The 18,984-nt window shown below is 35.9% G+C and overlaps 1 protein-coding gene across 3 annotated transcripts in view; it reads left to right on the top strand.

Annotated features, from left to right (window-relative positions):
• Nucleotides 1–18,984, top strand: part of LOC111581796 (plexin-B2-like) — a 272,748-nt gene that overhangs the window by 190,664 nt on the left and 63,100 nt on the right. For all 3 annotated transcript variants that reach the window (XM_055006285.1, XM_055006284.1, XM_055006283.1), the window contains 7 exons: nucleotides 1,305–1,405; nucleotides 3,323–3,449; nucleotides 11,648–11,816; nucleotides 13,105–13,216; nucleotides 14,250–14,361; nucleotides 14,480–14,581; nucleotides 14,652–14,747. In XM_055006285.1, the coding sequence (XP_054862260.1) occupies nucleotides 1,305–1,405; nucleotides 3,323–3,449; nucleotides 11,648–11,816; nucleotides 13,105–13,216; nucleotides 14,250–14,361; nucleotides 14,480–14,581; nucleotides 14,652–14,747 (819 nt within the window). The remainder of the gene's footprint in view (nucleotides 1–1,304; nucleotides 1,406–3,322; nucleotides 3,450–11,647; nucleotides 11,817–13,104; nucleotides 13,217–14,249; nucleotides 14,362–14,479; nucleotides 14,582–14,651; nucleotides 14,748–18,984) is intronic.

Here is an 18,984-nt window from a genome sequence, read left to right as displayed (position 1 = left end):
CACGTGATATTTACACGCAAAAGAATAATTTGTCTGAATACAGTTAGAAAAACTGTTAAGAAAAAGTTAAAAATGTAAAATATGTCCAAGGAATACAGGAATTAATAGTAAATTTTAGTGTTTCTCTGAGCAGAATCTAAACACTTCTCTCTAATTTCTATTTAATTAATGACAAAGTTATACAAATTTTTAGGAAATTCCTGAGATAAGCTGAATAGAAATATAAAAATGTCGTTTAAAGATTCAATATATAATATTTGCAGATAAAAGAAAAAATAAACAGATATTTTACTCAGTAATCCTTTTTGCTTTGGGTGTTACCAGAAATTAAATTAAATCTCTATTTTAGAGAATAATAAACCAAACAGGTTCATAACAGGAGCTGCTACAGGCTAATTGAGCTCATTGTAATGCTTGAAAGGTAAACAGATATTGACTAAAATCAGGGTCAGCACATTTAATGAGCTTCAGTTTAGTTTTTCGATTTATTATATTAGTTAAGGCTGAACGATACTCAAAAAGAATCATTCTGCAATTGAGATATGAGCAAGGATGGAAGTGGGAAAGGTAAAAAAAAAGCTTATTTTCCACAGAAATCTCTGCTCCTCACCTGCCTGAAACATCTCGTTTTAAGTACAGACTTTTCTTCTGTTACTTAATGACGTCACAGTGTAACTCATTTGCATATCACATGACTTGAAGCTCATAGTTTTGCCTTCAAATTAAAAGTGAGCCTTTTTCTCCTTCAATACAGCTGCTTCTGCTGGAGCTACATCCTTTTATTTTGACATCTTTGCTTAATTTATGCATCGAACTTTATCTGCCTTTGGTCGGACCAGCTGACCAATCAGAGCAGCCTGAACTTTTCAGGAGGCGGGTCTTAATGAGACAACAGCTAAAACTGACCATTCTAGACACATGAGAAGCTTCAAATAATGTGTTTCTGAACATTTAAGCATGTAAACATATGCTAGAAGATGCCACAAAGTCAATTAGAAACCTGCAAATGTGCCAGATGTGGGCTCTTTAAAATACATGACGAAGAATCAGCTCTCAAAAGTCGGCGGCAGGTAATCTTAGCTGTAGATTTTATTGGAATGGGATGTCAGTGCTGGTCAGTGCAGGAAGGATAATGTAATGTAATGAGAAATAAACCCAGGCGGAGAGCGGCTTTAGCTGCACTCTAAGCAGAATACTAATGTTAGACTCCTTTGCAGCATCTGTTTCATATTGATGTGTAGATTTCTCTTTAAGCTGCTGCATGTTTTTCACAACAAGAGCTCCGTAACGTCGTTTTTCTGCAGATCACCAAAGTTCCGGTCCAGGCCTGCCACCTGAAGACCGACTGCCACTCCTGCGTTAACATGAAGGATCCCTACTGTGGATGGTGTGTCCTGGAGGGAAGGTGAGGCACTTAGCAAGCTAGCATGGTGGTGCTATGTAGCTAGTTCTGCAAAGAGGAGCTGCTACAGGATAATTCAGTACTAGTTCTTTAATTAAATTATGTACAGTGTTGAGAGCAAATGCCAGAAGATAGAAAGCAGTTATAACTGACTGCTGCAAGTTCACATTGTTTTTAGCGATGTTAGCAGATAGCTCAGCTGCTAAAGCTAGCTTAACGTGTGAAACTTGTGAAAAACAACTCAAAACTTGTCCAAAATAACTTGAAACTTGTCCAAAGTCATATAAAATTGTCCGAGTTGAGTAAAAATCTGTCTGAAGTACCAAAAAATGTCCAAAATGACTTTAAATTAGCTAAAAAATTGCTAAAAATGACTAAAATTTTGTTCAATATGAGATGTTTTTTGAGTCTCTACGGACAATTTGAGTCATTTTGGACAATTTTTGGTCCAGTTTTAAGTCTCTGCTCATCATCAGTAGAAAGATGTTTCTCCATGCTGAATGTATCTCCAACAACTTGCTCCTCTGTTCACTGTTTCTGAGCCACGCTGCATTTATTATATTCATCCATTATGTTTGATTTAGTGTCTTGGTGTAAACACTGCCTGCAGTTGAGTCTAATAATCTCTGAATTTTTGTCATGTGACTGTTGGTCACAGCTGAGTAATAGCTTTAGCTAACTAATAGCTTTACAGTTGTGTTAAAGAGTGCAATTTTTAGTTTTTTACAGAATAATTGTAGCAAATGAAAATTTTTTAAATGAAAAAAATGATCTTGACAAAATGTCATGATTTTAAGCTTAGATTTGGGTCTCTTGACGTCTCCTCTACGCTCTGTAAACAAAGGACACAATTCACTAATGGTGTTATGGATGCGTTGAGGGGTGCCAATTGTTTTGCTTTTTATAGAATTTGATTAGCGCAAAATGTTTGTTTTGTGCAAATTTTTAAATGAGAATGTAGAATGAAGTGATTTTGATTAAATGTCATGATTTTAAGCATAGATTTGGGTCTCTTGACATCTCTTCTATGCTTTTTGTCATGTGACTGTTGGTCACAACTGAGTCACTATTATCTGTACAATTCCCACAAGAACTGCACAATATTTAGTTTTTTACAGAATTTGATTTGTGCAAACTGTTTGTTTTTTGTAATTTTTTATATGCAACATATAGAATGACAGGATTTACATTAAATGTCGTGATTTTAAACTTAGATTTGGATATCTTGTTGTCTCTATACTCTTAGTAAACACTGCCTGCAGTTAAGCTGAAAAGTCTGTAAATTTTTGTCATGTCTCTGTTGGTCACATCTGAGTCACTAATGGTGTCATGGTTTCGTGGAAACGTGCAGAATTTTTTATTTTTGACAGAGTCAGTTTCTTGTGATCAGATTATTTTTGGTGAATTTTTAAATGAATCCTGTAGAATAAAGTGATCATTTTATTTGTTTTTTTCTCTTTTGATCAAGCAACACTCAACAGATGAGTAGTTTAAGGACAGCTGAAAAGTTGAAAATCCAAAGATTCTCACTGATTAATGGTGTCATTTTGGTGATTTTTAAAATTTAAATGCAGCATGCCTTTAACCTTAGCCGTGTGACTTTGTGGAGTGATCGGATTTTAGGGCTTAAAAAGCTTGTGAACATAAAAAAAAAAATAAATAATGGATCCTTCTAAGTAACCAAAAAGCTAAAAAGACAGACAGGGAAATGTAATATGAGACCGGAGCTGCCAGTCAACTCAGCCGTCTCATTTGTGTATTTTAATTATACAAAGCTAACACTATCTCCATCGCTTTCAAAGTTATTTAATAAAATTCATGTGAGGAAAACTCTGTTTTCACTTTTTCATCCGGTGGAACTTCTCTAAATATTTAATCTGAGGCTGAATCTGGAGTAAACTTTGATATTTTCTCTCTCAGGTGTACGAGGAAGCAGGACTGCAGCCGTTCGCTGGAGGACAACACCTGGCTGTGGTCGCCCAACCAGCAGTGTGTCCAGATCCAGGCCTTCAGCCCTCCCAACCTGAGCTGCAGAAAGACCCAGCAGGTAGGAGGGTCCTCCCTCAGCTGGGTTCACTTCCTGCTGAGCTCTGCTTAGTTTAAACCACCCACACCTGAAACACAGCTCCGGCGTTTTGTGCGTCTGCACTACAAAAACTCTAAATCTTACCAAGTCTATTTGTCTTATTTTTAGTCAAAATGTTTCATCCCACTTCATTTAAGATAAATTCACTGAACAAGAGACATTTCAGCAGATGGAGGGACTTGTTTTAAGACAATGCATCTTAAATATCTTGTTAAGCCAAACAATCTTGAAATTATCCTATTTTGAGTTTAATTTTACAAGAAAACTCAAAATAAGTTTAACCCTCGTGTCGTGCTGCGGGTCAAAGTTAATCCGTTTTAAAGTTTGAAAATGTGCAAAGAAAAAATACTTTCACAGTGAAACTTCTGATGTCCACATTTTCAACATTTTTGGGAAATCTGTGAACATTTTTTGGTGGGAAAAAAATGTTAAAAAAGTTTCTTAAGCACATTCACATAAAAATCTCATGATTTTTATGTGAACGTTCTTAAAGAAAATATTAGAAGTTTGACTGATATATATGGAATCACTTTAGATATTTTTAGGATTTTTTTGGAAGATTTTTAGTCATTTTTTGAAAATATTTACAAGAATTTTCTTGTCAATACAATCACCCAAAATCCAGCGAATTTCTCTGGATTTTGGTTGATTTTTATGTGAATATTCTTAAGAAACATTTTTAACATTTCTTTTTTCCACAAAAAAAATGTTCAAAGATTTCCCAGAAATGTTGAAAATGTGGACATCAGAAGTTTCACTGTGAAATTTTTTTCTCTTTTTTCCACATTTTCAAACTTTAAAACGGGTTAATTTGACCCGCAGAACGACACGAGAGTTAAGGATGTTTCAAAAGCTTTTTAGTGAAGGATGAGGATCCATCATAGGTGAAATTATATACTGTTTAATTTCAAATCTGCTGTGGTGGTGTACAGAGCCCAAATGCTGAAAACTGTGTCAAAGTCTAAATATTTATGGACCTGACTGTGTGTATATATATATATATATATATATATATATATATATATATATATATATATATATATATATATATATATATATATATATATATATATATATATATATATATAGTCTGTTTACTTCGTCATCATGCTGCCAACCTCCAGACATCACACCTAAACCTGGAGTCCAAACCCAACTGGTGTATTTGTGGATCTTCCCCCAAGAAAACTGTGAATTTCTACACACTACATGTAGTTTGTATATTCATCTGGTTACTTCAGGCTGTTTTTCACTCAAAGTGGATGAAAATTTCACGTCAGTTGAGATCTATAAAGTTTCAAGTCCTCTTAAAGTCAAACGTCGACCTTCAGGGTAACCGAAAAAGTTTCTGTGATCAGTTTAAACATCCGTCTGCCTCTGAAAAGCAGAATAAAACTCTTCTAATCCAATAATATATGTGAGATACAAACGATCCCAGCCTGCAGCGTTAAAATAAAACTGAGTTAAACTAATTTATGTAACACTAAGATTCTGAATCAGAACGCTGCGGCAGCCATTTTACAGGGCGGACAGGAAGAAGCTGCTGCAGATCTGAACCTGACTGATCAACTGTCTGCATTAATGAGGAACTGATCAAAGAGCTGCCAGAAAGACTCTCCGTCCTCTATCACGTCCACGACTTCCACTCAGGCTCTCCCACTTTACCCGTTTTATCCATCAGCCGAGCTAAATAAGACCGTTCTCATTACGTGGTTCGACTGGAACTGTTGCTTTAAAAGAGATTCCACAGCCAGAAGTCTGAATAAATCGGAACCGACGGCGGCTCTGAGGACAGGAATGTGTATGTAGATTCAGTGATTGTTGATTTTAGCAACGCAGTCGTCCTCATTAGACGTGACGAGGCGGCAAAACAACATTATGGCTGCGTGAGGATGCAATCAGGTCAGGTTATAATAAACAATATGCAAATTTATCCTTTTATTAAAGTGTGACTGTAAAGGAAGAAAAAGTTTTCTGTTTGGTTGAACCTGCTGAACTCTGAGCAGTTTCTGGGCGTTTTTTTCGCATTTTTACTCGCTGCCGCTGTCATTTTTCACTGCAATTTTAATTCTTACACCTCTATGGAAACAGGACAAAGGAGAAAATAGAAAATAAAGAAAGCAGAAAGGAGTTTAGAGAGCTGTTGTGGCCAACTGGTGCAAGCTCATGCCCTTCTTTAGCATTGTTAGCAGTTAGCTGATAAGCTGCTATCTTGGGCTAGATACAGTAGTTAGCCCAAACCTTTAGCACAACCTTTAACCCACATTTTTACTCACTGTGGTGTAATTTTCCGCTGCATTATTATTTCTTGCACCTCCGTGGAAACAGAACAAGGTAGAAAGGACTTCTGTTTTTGACTGACTTGTGCCAGTTAATATCGTTTTTAGCAATGTTAGCAGTTATCTCCCCAGCTACTATCTTGGGCTAGTTAGAGCAGTTAGCACAAACCTTTAGCACATGTGCTTTTAACACGTTTTTTTTTTTTTCACTGTCAACTCATTTTTCACCACAGTATGAAGTCTTGCCCCTCTATGGAAACAGAACTAAGTAGAAAAGAGTTCTGTTGTGACCAACTGGTGCCAATTAATGTCCATTTTTAGCAATGTTAGCAGTTAGCTCCCAAGCTATTGTCTTGGGCTAGCTACAGCAGTTAGTCCAAACCTTTAGCTCATGTGCATTTAACCTACATTTTTTATTCACTGTGGGCTAATTTTTCACTGCGTTATTTCTTGCACCGCTATGGAAACAGAACAAAGTAGAAAGGAGTTCTGTTGTGACAGACCGGTGCTAATTATTATCTCATTTTTGCATAATTAGCAGTTAGCTCAAACCTTTAGCTCATGTGCATTTAACCTTGAAGGTAGTGCCTTTGTTTCTATCTAATTTCAAGGTTTTGCATTGTGGTGGGGCGATGTGTTTTAACCCTCTGAACCCCAAATAGTTGCTTTTTTGCTCCTGGAACATTTTTTTTCATTGTCGACTCATTTTTCACTACAATATAAAGTCCTGCACTTCTATGGAAACAGAACAAGGTAGAAAGGAGTTCTGTTGTGACCGACTGGTGTCAGTTAATGTCCTTTTTTAGCAATGTTAGCAGTTAGCCCAAACCTTTAGCTCATGTGCATTTAACCCACATTTTTCCTCACTCTGGGCTCATTTGTCACTGCATTATTATTTCCTGCACCTCTTTGGAAACGGAACAAAGTAGAACACAGAAAGGAGTTCAAAGAGCTCATGTCCAATTTAGCATTGTTAGCAGTTAGCCCAAACCTTTAGCATGTGTGCATTTAACCCACATTTTTCCTCACTGTCAGCTTGTATGAATTGCACATATTTTGCATTAAAGTCCTAAAGGTAGCGCCTTCATTTTTATCTAATTTTAAAGTTTTATCTTGAGTGGGGCGCTGTGTTTTAACCCTCTGAACTAAGTTCAAGTGCAAATTCATGTCCTTTATAGCAATTAGCAACTAACATGAATGGTGACTCTACATACGATAGATATTTTACTTTCTGCATTTTTAATTTGCCTCCTCTCTGCTCTGTGTAAACACTGCCTGCAGTTCACCCAAAAAAATCCTGAATTATTGCCAGGCTACTGTTGGTAGCAGATGTGTCAGTCATAGTTTTTCATTTGCAGAGATAGCCACAAAATTTTTAGTTTTTTTTTACATAATCAGATTAAAGCAAATGGTTTATTTTTGACTTTTTAAAAAAAATCAGACATTTAAATTGGTTTTAATGAAATGTTGCAGTTTTAAGGTCAGATTTCCTTCAGTTTTCCGACAGAAAATGGTGTAATTTTAATGATTTTTTAAAAAAGAATTTTTAAAGCATTACTTTCAAGTCTAGCTAGTTCTGTTGAAGCAAAGTATAAAGTTAGACATTGTCCTTGAGAAAATCTTCAGGTCAAACAGCATTTAAAAAGCACTATATTCCAAAACTGTGGCAAATGTTTTGTTTTTTATTGTTTGTGGTCCATAAAAATCCAATTTACAACATTGACACAAAGTTTGATTTAACTTGACGTTACTAATGGGAAATGGGAAAACCATCATAAAATAAGTTCTCTGAAATCCAGCAGTTAAAGGACTAATGAACAACAAACACGAGTAGTAAACGGTGATGTTGCTCTTTAACGCTGCCCCCTAGTGGCCATAAAGTTATCACATGCCTACAGTAAAGTCCAATTCACAACTTTTAAATACAGTTCACGGTTAAAGTCTCTCAGTTTTGGCTCAGCTACACAGTCTGATGATTTTCTTTCACTTAGTTTTCAGGCTGAATGTTTAATATGAGTGCTGCGCTGCGAAGCACAAACGTACACAATTATTGATTCTGTTTATATTCGTCTGGCTTGTCGTGTTGAGTATGTTTGGGAGGGAAAGTAATTGCCGCCTTGATTGTGTTCACTGGAGACATTTGTTCCAATCAGGGAAGTGTGACGTCTTTATACTGCAAACGAGTCGCAGGCTGGATGTAGAACAACAGGAAAAATAAGCGAGGATGTTGGTTTTAGTTCATACATAGAACACTTGAAAGGTTAAATTACTTTTTTTATGTCATGTTTACAGTTTGCACCATGAGACCCTCAGTAGTAAACAAATGATGTAATCTACAGTAATATTTAGTAGGTTTACATTTATTATGCATATAAATGTCTGTAGTATTTATCATTTACATTAAATTTAAAGTTATTTAAAGAAACAAGAGAGGGGATAGCTCTATAACAGTCAATATTAAGTGTCAGTTTCTTTCTGTTTTTAGTTTCTGTCACATTTTTCTTCATTTTTCACAACAGTCTAAAGTCCTGCACCTCTATTGAAGCAGAGCAACCATGACTAGAAGTAGAAACAACTCAGAAATATCTTCTGTGCAGAATGGTGCAGTTATAAATCCATAAATCACAAAGAAGAAAAACGATAGCTCTACAAACCAGGCGTTTTTCTTTCTACTCTGTTCATCGTCTGTAGAAAGATGTTTCACCATGCTGAATGTATCTCCAACAACTCCTCCTCTGTTCACTGTTTCTGAGCCATGCTGCATTTATTTTATTCATCCAGTAGGTTGGTTTTTCCTCCCAGTTGCTTTAATTTGTTTTAATACTTGTTTCTTGTCCACTCTGTAGATACACTGCCTGCAGTTCAACCAATTATTTTACTTACTTAGTTTGTTTTTTTGTGCATAATTTTTTTAGTTTTTTACAGAATCTGGTGCAAACTAATTATTTTTTGGTAGTTTTTTGGATGACACATGTAGAATGAAGTAAAGTTTTAGGAAATATCACAATTTTAAGCTCAGATTTGGTTCATTTTCCCGACATAAGTGCACATGAAATGCGACTAAGACTGTTGAAAGTTGAAAAAATCTGTATATTATGTTCTATTTATACAGTTTCTAGCAGATCAATTGTGTATTTTTAAAAAGATAGCATTAATTTCAAAGTTGGTGGCAGGTTTTGTGGTTCAGATGTTTAACAGAGTTGATGCATTCTGGTTGTTTCTGCTAAGAAAGGGGGACAATACTTTATATAAATAGTAGGAAACCTGCTTTTACCGTCCAGAAATACCTTAAAATAAGAGATCTGGCTGTTTTTTTCTTCTAAATGTTAAGTCTTTAAATCACTTTTGCAGTTTCGAGTCTATATCTCTGCCTTTTTCTGGTATAAATCATTCTGTTCTTCAGATAGAGATGCTGAACTTTGTGAAAAACAGTATTCAGTCTTTAATTTAGATGTGATTACCTGTGAATCCTGTGAGATGATGTTAGTTTTTTTTTCTGGTGAGAAAAGCCAAAAACTCTGTAAGTTTGACCCTCAGAACAAACAGCAGTGAATCTGTTGCATCCTAATTAGGGGGTTTGGAACCTTCGTCTCCGTTTCAGCCTCTAGTTTGTTATTTTAATCTGATAAGGTTATTGGATTTTAGCTTTAAAAGGATAAAAAAAAAGACTCTTCCTCCTGCAGATTTACATAGTTAAAAGGAAGAGAAAGTCTCAGGTGGATTCATTCGGCGGCCCGAGAGCTAGCTGAGATCAAAAAGTTTGAAATTAAAACTTGAGCAGCAGAATTAAAGCGGTTGAGGTCAGCGAGGAGTAATGAGGAGCTGATGTTTGAGCAGCACAGTGAATAGTAATTATTACTGCAGCACACGCTCAGACAAATCCACTATTTATCAAGGTCACACTGAAAATCTGACTGATTCTCCAAAACTAACACTCATAAATCTCAGCTTCTTTATTAAAACTTAAGATGTATTGCCAAACTACATGAACAGAGACACAAATTTGATGTTTTTTATGCAGGAAAACAACAGAAACAAAACATAGAATCAAAATGTTTCTTCTCTTGAAGCATCCATATACTCTGACACCTGAATTTTTCTCATTGCTGATTAATTGATTGGTTGTTTGGTTGATAAAATGTCAAAAAATGACCCCAAAAAAGGTTGATTTTTGCCAAAGTCCAAGATGACAAATGTCTTGTTTTGTCCACGACTCAAATATATTCAGTTTATTGTCATTGAGGAGCAAAAAATCTGAAAATATTCACAGTTAAGACAGTAGAATTAGAGAATATTGACTAGTTGCAGATGAGTTAATTGATTAATCGAATATTAAATCACAAAAAATACAACATTCATCAGAGGTAGAAACTGTAAAAACTGAAAAAAAATCTAGAAATTTTCAACTGTCCAACAGTCCTTGAACTACTCATCTGAGATGTGATGTTCAGCCATAAAAATTAACCAGATTTAAGCTGAAAAGTGTGATATTCCATCAAATTTGCCTATCAAATTGGCTAGTGCATCAAACAAAATGAAATATTGCACATTAAAATTATATATTTTACACGTTCCAGCACTGTTCTCTGGTTTATAAAATTAAAAGATGGTTCAGATGTCGACTTTCCTGGTTTGACTCCACAACTGTAATTAAAAAAACGTCTATCCTCTGCAAGAGTTGTTTAGTCAATAAAATGTCAGAAAATAACAAAAAAAGTCAGATTTTCCCGAAGTCCAAGATGACAAATGTCTCTATAATATATTTAGTTTACTGTCATTGAGGAGGAAAGAAACTGAAAATATTCACAATTAAGAAAATGTAGACTAGATGCAATTAATTAGTTGATTAATCGAACATTAAATCACCAAAAATACATCATTCCTCAGAGACAGAAACTGTATAAACAGAAATAGTTGTCAAATTCTCAGTTTTCCAACAGTCTTTGAACTACTCATCTGTGATGCGATGATTAGCTGTAAAAATTCACCAAGTTTAAGACAAAAATCCTGATATTCTAGCAAATTCACCACAATATTGCACCAAAGAAATGAAATACTGCACATGAAAATGAAATACTACACGTTCCAGCACAGTTCTGTGGTTCATGAAAGCCGAAGATGCATCAGATGTGGTTCAAGAGTTTATTTTTCACATTTTCGTACAGTTTCTGTAGTAAAATATAAAGTAAAATGACTGTTTCACAATGTGCAATAACAATAGGACACAATAAAAAATACTCTAAAAACAAAAGATGGTCGAAAATAACGGTGAGGGGACAGATTGTAAAACTAGAGTGTCTGTTTTGGGGTTTTAATAAGAATGTTTTATTGCTGTACTCTATAAATGTTTACATCGTGCAGTTTGTGTTTGAGGTGAGCTGCTATGATTTCAATTTAGATGTGATTTTATTAAAAAAAAAAACAACATTTAGATTAAATTAATTTTGATAAAATATCACAATTTTAGACTGAGATTTGGCTAATTTTCCTGACTGAATGACACAATATAAACGAGTAGTTCAAGGACTACTGGAAGCTTCAAAATCTGCCAATTTTTTGTATTTTCCCTTTTCTGATTCTGACAAATCAGGTAATTTTGGCGATTTCTTAAATTTCGCATGACTTACGAGCCCAACGGGGAATCTTTCAGAGGTTTAACAGCGAAGCTGGATAATGTATAAAACTGATAATGTCTAAAACTGCTGCTCTGTTGGTTCATAAATTAACATTATTGGATAATTTATGAACATAGTCATTATTTTTTGTTTATTCCGTTACTTAAACACTCTTTCTGTCTCCAGCAGCTCGTCTGGTTTCTCTGCAGCCAGTCGAGGTGAAGAATAATGACTCCACATGTTTTTATTTTCCTTCCACCTGCAGGTCGACATCAGCATCCCGACTCTGCCCAGACTGAGGCCGACCGACAACATCCAGTGTGTCTTCGGTTCTTTTCGGACCGGAGGAGTCGTGACGGTGGACGACGGTCGGGTCGAGGTCACGTGTTCGCTGCCCGACCCGGTGCAGATCCCAGCGACGCCTGATCAGCAAGGTGAGTCCAGAAACAACCAGGTTTAGGAATATGTGGACTGCTGGTTCCCTGAGTTCTGTCTGACAGGCAGAATTTATAGCTTCTTCAGTCTCTGCCTTTGTGGATGTAAAAGATAACTTGTTCGAAGATGCGACTGTTGGTTTCTGGAGCTTTTTTTTTTTTTTTTTTTTATTATTCCATTGTTGGTTTTCTATTTTTAACTATTTCTTGCCTTCTTACCACCAAACCTATTGGCATAGAAGTCATATTATTGGTAAAAACTTTCATTCTCAGTTTAATATCAGAGAAACAGAACGATATTCACATTTAAGGAGCTGGAATCAGGAAATTTGGACTTTTTTAATTAAAAAAATACTCAAAATGGTTCATTGATTAGCAAAGTTTTGATGATTAATTTCATAGTTGAGAACAATCAGTGAATTAGTTGATTAATAAATCGCCAAAAAAAACCTTTTTTTTTTTAAATCAGAGACAGAAACTGTAAAAACATAAAAAATCAGTAGATGTTGAATTTTCCAGCGGTTCTTGAACTACTCATCTGTGATTTGCCGTTCAGTTGGGAAAATTGTCCAAATCTAAGCTTAAAATCCTGATTTTGATCAAAATTGCTTTATTTTACACGTCTCATTTTTAAAAATTCACCAAAAATAAGTTGTTTGCTTCAACCACATTTTGTATAAAACTAAAAATTCTGCACTTTATGGACAAAACGTGAAATTATTGTGGGGTCGACAGTCGCGTGACAAAAAATCTTGAGAATTTTTGGCTGGATTTGATTGAACTGCAGGCAGTGTTTACACCAAGAATGAGAAATCAAATTCTAAATCTAAGTAGTTCAAACTTCATAGCATGTACAGTCCGTGTAAACGTCTGTGGACACTTAGAAAAACGTTGTACATGTTGATTCCACGTCTATTTGGGTTTGTTTTTGTTTTTTGTTTTTTTCATTTTTTTGGGAGGAAAAATCCGGAAACAAGTTCAGGAGGTTCCTGCAGAAAACAGAAAACTGATCCACTGGTATTAGACTAAATAAGTTGCCTATAATAGTAAAAAATGCAGTAGTACCACATTAACTGGTGTTTAAATTTGCAAAATCACAAAATCTACTAATATTCGGCCAACAAATATCAATTAAATTCAACTTTTGCCTCTCTATGTAATCCTGCATATACATATTACTGAAAACAGTATTTGTTCTTTTAGACAAAAGTTCCTCACTGCAGGTTGAAAATGTCAGTTTTATTGTGTTTTTGTTAACCAGCGTCTCTCTTTGGGTTTGTTTTTTCAGATTATGTGTCGGTTCCAGTTCAGGTTCTGGTGAACAACGTGATCGAGGTAACGTCTGGAAAATATCACTTCTACAACTGTGCTGCTACAGTCAGGAAGAACCAGAACACACCGTAAGATACACAACAACAAACACACACGGATCAGGTACAACATTCTGACCACTGACAGGTGAAGAGAATAACACTGATCATGTCTCCATCGTAGCTCCTTTTAGTGGGTTGGACATATTAGGCAGCAAGTAACATTTTGTCCTCAAAGTTGATGTTAGAAGCAGGAAAAATGGGCAAAAGTAAGCATTTGAACCAGTTTGACAAGACGACTGGGTCAGAGCATCTCTAAACTGCAGCTCTTGTGGGGTGTTCCTGGTCTGCTGTGGTCAGGATCTATCAAAAGTGGTCCAAGGAAGGAACAGTGGTGAACCAGCAACAGGGTCATGTTCAGCCAAGACTCACTGATGCACTGTGGGGAGGAAGGCTGGCCAATGAGATCGATCCAACAGACCAGCTACTGTTGCTTAATGTGTCAAAAAGACAAGACGAACATAACTAGACGATCACAAATGACCAAAGAATAGAGAATGAACCTGACTAAAAGAGATGCAAAATCAACTAAAATAGATGTTAAACAGCTGCAAAGACACACAGAAAGACCAGGAAAAGATGCAACCCAATGATAAAAGATGCAAACTTAACACAAATGCAAGCAAAACGACCTGAAAGAGATGCAAGCTGATGAAAATAAGCTAAAAAAATCAACATAAATAGATGAAAAACTGCTGCAAAGACACCAAAAAATCTTAAAAAGGTGTAAACCAATGATAAAAAGATGCAAAATTAGCTCAAACGCATACAACATGACTGCAAAGACACACAAATATACTAGAAAAAGATGCAAAATCAGCATCTGTGGGAAGTGCTGGACCAACAAGTCCGATCCATGGAGGCTCCACATTGAAAGTTCCAAGATTTAAAGGATCTACTGCTGACATCTTAATGCCCAGCACACCTTCAGGGGTCCAGTGGAGTCCATTAGACGGGTCAGGGACCAACACAGTATCAGACAGGTGGTCATAGTGTTATACCTGCTTAGTGTATCCAGTAGAATGACATACAAACAGCTGGACTCACACCTGTTGTGCTGCAGGTGCATCTCCTGTGTGACCAGCCAGTGGGGATGTCAGTGGAACACCGAGAGTCACAGCTGCAGCGACAGCGACGACTCCGTTGGTGGAAATCACATCGTCAAACCTCAGCAGGTAGAAGGTTTAGGAAGCAATCTGTAGCCTTTTGTTCTCCGTCAGTCCGTATTTGATGTTTTGAAGGTTGATCGTGTGTTAAAGTGGTTTCTGGACTCTGTTTTTTTTGTGATTGAAGCCTGAAAGTTGTCCACAGTTCGAGTCTCCGGAGCCGCTGCTGATCCCGGTCGGCTTTGAGATTCCCATCAGCTTCCAGGGAAGAAACCTGGAAAACTACATGGTGAGAATCAGTCGGAGATCAATAACCAGACCAATCGATGGTTCCTGTCGCTGATTCTGTTCGTCTGCAGGGTCGGAGGTTTTCTATCGGCACCGAGCTGATGAAGACGACGGAGGAGGAAGTCACTCAGGAGTCCACGTCCAGGTTCAGATTCACAGGATATGAGGTCAGTTTGAACAGGAACACTGCAAAAACTCTAAATCTTACCAAGTCTGTTTGTCTTATTTTTAGTCAAAATGTCTCATCTCACTTGATTTAAGATAAATTCTCTTAACAAGAGACATTTCAGCAGATGGAGGGACTATTTTAAGACAATGCATCTTAAATATCTTGTGAAGTCAAACAATCTTGAAATTATCTGATTTTGAGATGAATTTTACAAGAAAACTCAAAATAAGTTTAACCCTCGTGTCGTCCTGCAGGTCAAATTGACCCGTTTTAAAGTTTGAAAATGTGGGGAAAAAATAGATTTCCACAGTGAAACTTCTGATGTCCACATTTTCAACATTTTTGGGAAATCTTTGAATTTTTTTTTGGTGGAAAAAAAGAAATGTTAAAAATGTTTCTTCAGAACATTCACATAAAAATCAACTAAAATCCAGCAAATTTTGCTGGATTTTGGTTGATTTTTATGTGAATGTTCTTAAAGAAAACATTAGAAGTTTTACTGATATATATGGAATCACTTTAGATATTTTTACTCATTTTTTGAAAATATTTACAAGAATTTTCTTTAAAAACTTTTTTTAAAAAATAAAACTTTTAAGGAAATCTTTTAAGGAATTATTGGAATTTTCTTCCTCAAGGTTTTGCCAATTTTCAGAAATTTGGGGGGGTTTTTTGCTGATTTTTTGGATTTATTTCAGACAAGTAAACAATATTTTTTGGTGCCTGTAAATGAAGACAACAGGAGGGTTAATACATCTCAAATTAGGAGGTTACATGAAAGCAAAAATCTATTTTTGAGTGAAAAACTGCTATTTTTTTTTAGCATGTCTGGCTTATTTTAAGACACCTAAGCTTGACAATCCTGGTAAAATAGAGCTTAAAATAAGTTTTCTCAGCTAATTTTAAGATCTCAGGATTCTAAATATCACATCTTATTTCAAGAAATCTTACCAAGACATTTTCACTTGTTCTATTGGCAGATTTTTTCACTTATTTCAAGGTAAAAATTCCCTGAAATAAGTTTTTTTTCTTGTTTTGAGAGGAGCATTTTTCCAGTGAAGTTCATATTTATAAGGAGTTTACAGTATTTTCAGCCCAAATCACAACAAATATTCTGCTTTTAAACTGGATTATCTGACTTAAATGCTCATTACTTTACAGACTTACTTTATTCTTGTTTACTGAAGTTACATATGTCCCTTTTATCAACAGTCTTTGTGTATACATACAACTATGACAGCATTATGTGCCAAAAGTTGACAAATTGTCAGTATTTAATCCGCAGTTTCTCACTTAAGAAATGATAAAATCATTCAGTAAAGTCATTACAGCCAAAGTTTTTAAAAGAAAAAGGGCTGTTTTACATTAGAATTGATAAATTAGTGTCTTTTGTAGGCTTATTACAGCAATGAAAAGACACGCAAAATACACACAAACACATTCACAACGACTGCAAAGACACACTAAAAGAGCTAAAATACAAATAGACCATCAGTAATTGCAAAATGACCAGAAAATGAATAAACCTGAGTAAAAAACATGAAAAATGAACAGAAATAGACACTCAATGACTCCAAAGGCACACAAAAATATAGAAAAAGGTGTAAACCAATGAAAAAAAGATGCAAAATGAACTCAAACACATGGAAAACAACTGGAAAGACACACAAAACGACCTGAAAGATATAAGCTGGTGAAAAAAAACATGTGAAATAAACACAAACACATGCAAACGACTGCAGAGTCACACAAGAAAGATACAAAATGAACACAAACGATCATAAATTACCACACGAGGGAATGAACCTGACTAAAAGAGATGCAACATGTATTAGAATAGATAAACAGCTGCAATGACACACAAGACCAGAAAAAGATGCAAAATTAACACAAAAATGCTAGAAAAAGATTCAAAATTAACACAAAGATGCACAAAAAGACTAGAAAGCGATGCAATCTGATGGAAAAAAAAAGATGCACACACAAGAGGACCTGAAAGAGATGCAAGCCGACAGATTAGTCACAAAGTGAACACAAATGATTGTAAAACAGCTACAAAGACACAAAAAGACCTGAAAAATGATTGATTTTGACTCAAACAGATGCAAAACTGACACAAACACGGACTGAACAACAGCAAAGAGACACAAAGGCATCAAGAAAACAACCACAAAAACTGAAAACACATTAGTTTGTGGTTATTTTCTGGTCTTTTATAAGCCGGAAACCTCACAAAAACAGCACGGCAAAATTACAACAACGTAGATGTTAAAAGAAGTTTAAAGGGGTTTTGTGAATCAGAGAATAAAAACGAAGGAATTCTAACAGTAAACCAGCTCTCAGTTGTGTTTCTGCTCAACAAAATAAACTCTTCTTTTACACTAGCTGTGTCCATCGAAGCCTCCAAACTTCCTCCTCTGAGCTCTCTGCTGTGTTTCGAAGCTACGATGGAATCAGGGAGTGAATCATTAATGATAATTAGACAATTAGTGCATCATTAGCGGCTAATTAGTGAGTAAATTAACACGATTGTGAGTCGGGAAAAGGCTGCAGGCTCGGCTCCGGTCTAATTTTATTTGTATGTAGCTGATTTTGAGATGTGTTTGGGTTGTGTCGAGCTCTCTAGCTGATTATTCACTGATAAAAGGCCGGCTGTGTGTGTGACAGTGCCCCCTGTTGGCCGACAAAACAACACAATTGTACTTCCCAAGTCTCCCTGAAATGATAGAAGATTAAAATGTGAGCAGGTTGGTGACTTTTTGGTTCTCAAAAAGATGTTAAACAGCTGCAAAACTGTACAAAAAGACCAAAAATACATGCAAGACAATGAAAAAGAGACGCAAAATGAACACAAACACATGCAACGCGTCTGCAAAGACACACAAAAAGACCTGAAAGAGATGCAAGCTGGTGAAAAAAGGGTAAAAAATCAACATAAACAGATGTTAAACAGCTGCAAAAACTCACAAGAAGACCAAAAATACATGTAAGGCAATGAAAAAGAGATACAAAATGCATGCGACACGTCCCTAACCCAAAGACACACAAAGACAAGAAGGATACAAAATGAACACAAATAGACAATCAGCGATTGCAAAATGACCAGAAAAAGAATAAACCTGACTAAAAAACCTGCAAAATGAACAGAAATACATGTTTAACAGCTGCAAAAACACAAAGACATCTAAAACAAATTTTAAAAAGATCCTAAATTAACTTAAACACACACAAAGCGACTACAATAACACACAAAAAGACAAGATACAAAATGAACACAACTAGACGATCACAAATGGCCAGACAAGAGAATGAACCTGACTAAAAGAAATGTAAAATGAACTAAAATAAATGTTAAACAGCTGCAAAGACACACAAAAATACCAGGAAAAGATGCAACCCACTGATAAAAGATGCAAAATGAACACAAACGCAGGCAAAACGACTGCAGACACACAAAAAGACCTAAAAGAGATGCAGGCTGGTGGGAAAAAAGGTTAAAAAAAACAGCAATATAAAAGGATGTAAAACTGCTGCAAAGACACAAAAAATGTAAAAAAGGTGTAGACCAATAAAAAAATATGCAAAATTACCTTAAATACATGCAAAATCACTGCAGACACACAAAAAAACTAGAAAAAGATGCGAGTTTAACGCAAGGACGCACAAAAAGACCCGAAAAAGATGCAAGATGATGGAAAATAGAGGCCAAATTAACACAAAGACACACAACAAGACTTAAAAATATGCAAAATTAAGACAAATATGCACAAAAAGCCTAAAAAAAGATGTAAGCTGAGCAAAAATGGATGAGAAACAGCTGCAAAAACAGACAAAAAGACCGAGAGAGAGATTGAAGATGGGCACTAATAGATGGCAGCTGGTTTTAGTTTTTTTTTTTTTTTTTTAAGTTTTTTTTTGGCCTTTTTTATCGGCTTTATTGGACAGGTGCAGTGAGAGAGAGACAGGAAATGGGAGAAGAGTCAGGGGAAGACATGCAGCAAAGGGCCGCGAGCGGGAATCGAACCCAGGCCAGCTGCATCGGGGACCAGCCCTGTACATGGGTCGCCTGCTCAACGCGTTGAGCTATACGGGCACCCGGCAGCTGGTTTTTAAATGTTGTGTTTGAGTTTTGTGTGTTTCTGTGTGTGTGACGGCGCCCCCTGTTGGCCGACAAAACAACACAATAGTTCATAGTAGATTCAGTGTAGAGAGTTGTTCTTCTTGTGCCTGCATTG

Source organism: Amphiprion ocellaris, chromosome 21 (assembly GCF_022539595.1).
Source record: "Amphiprion ocellaris isolate individual 3 ecotype Okinawa chromosome 21, ASM2253959v1, whole genome shotgun sequence".
NCBI lineage: Eukaryota > Metazoa > Chordata > Actinopteri > Pomacentridae > Amphiprion > Amphiprion ocellaris.
This window is presented reverse-complemented; position numbering and strand designations above follow the sequence as displayed.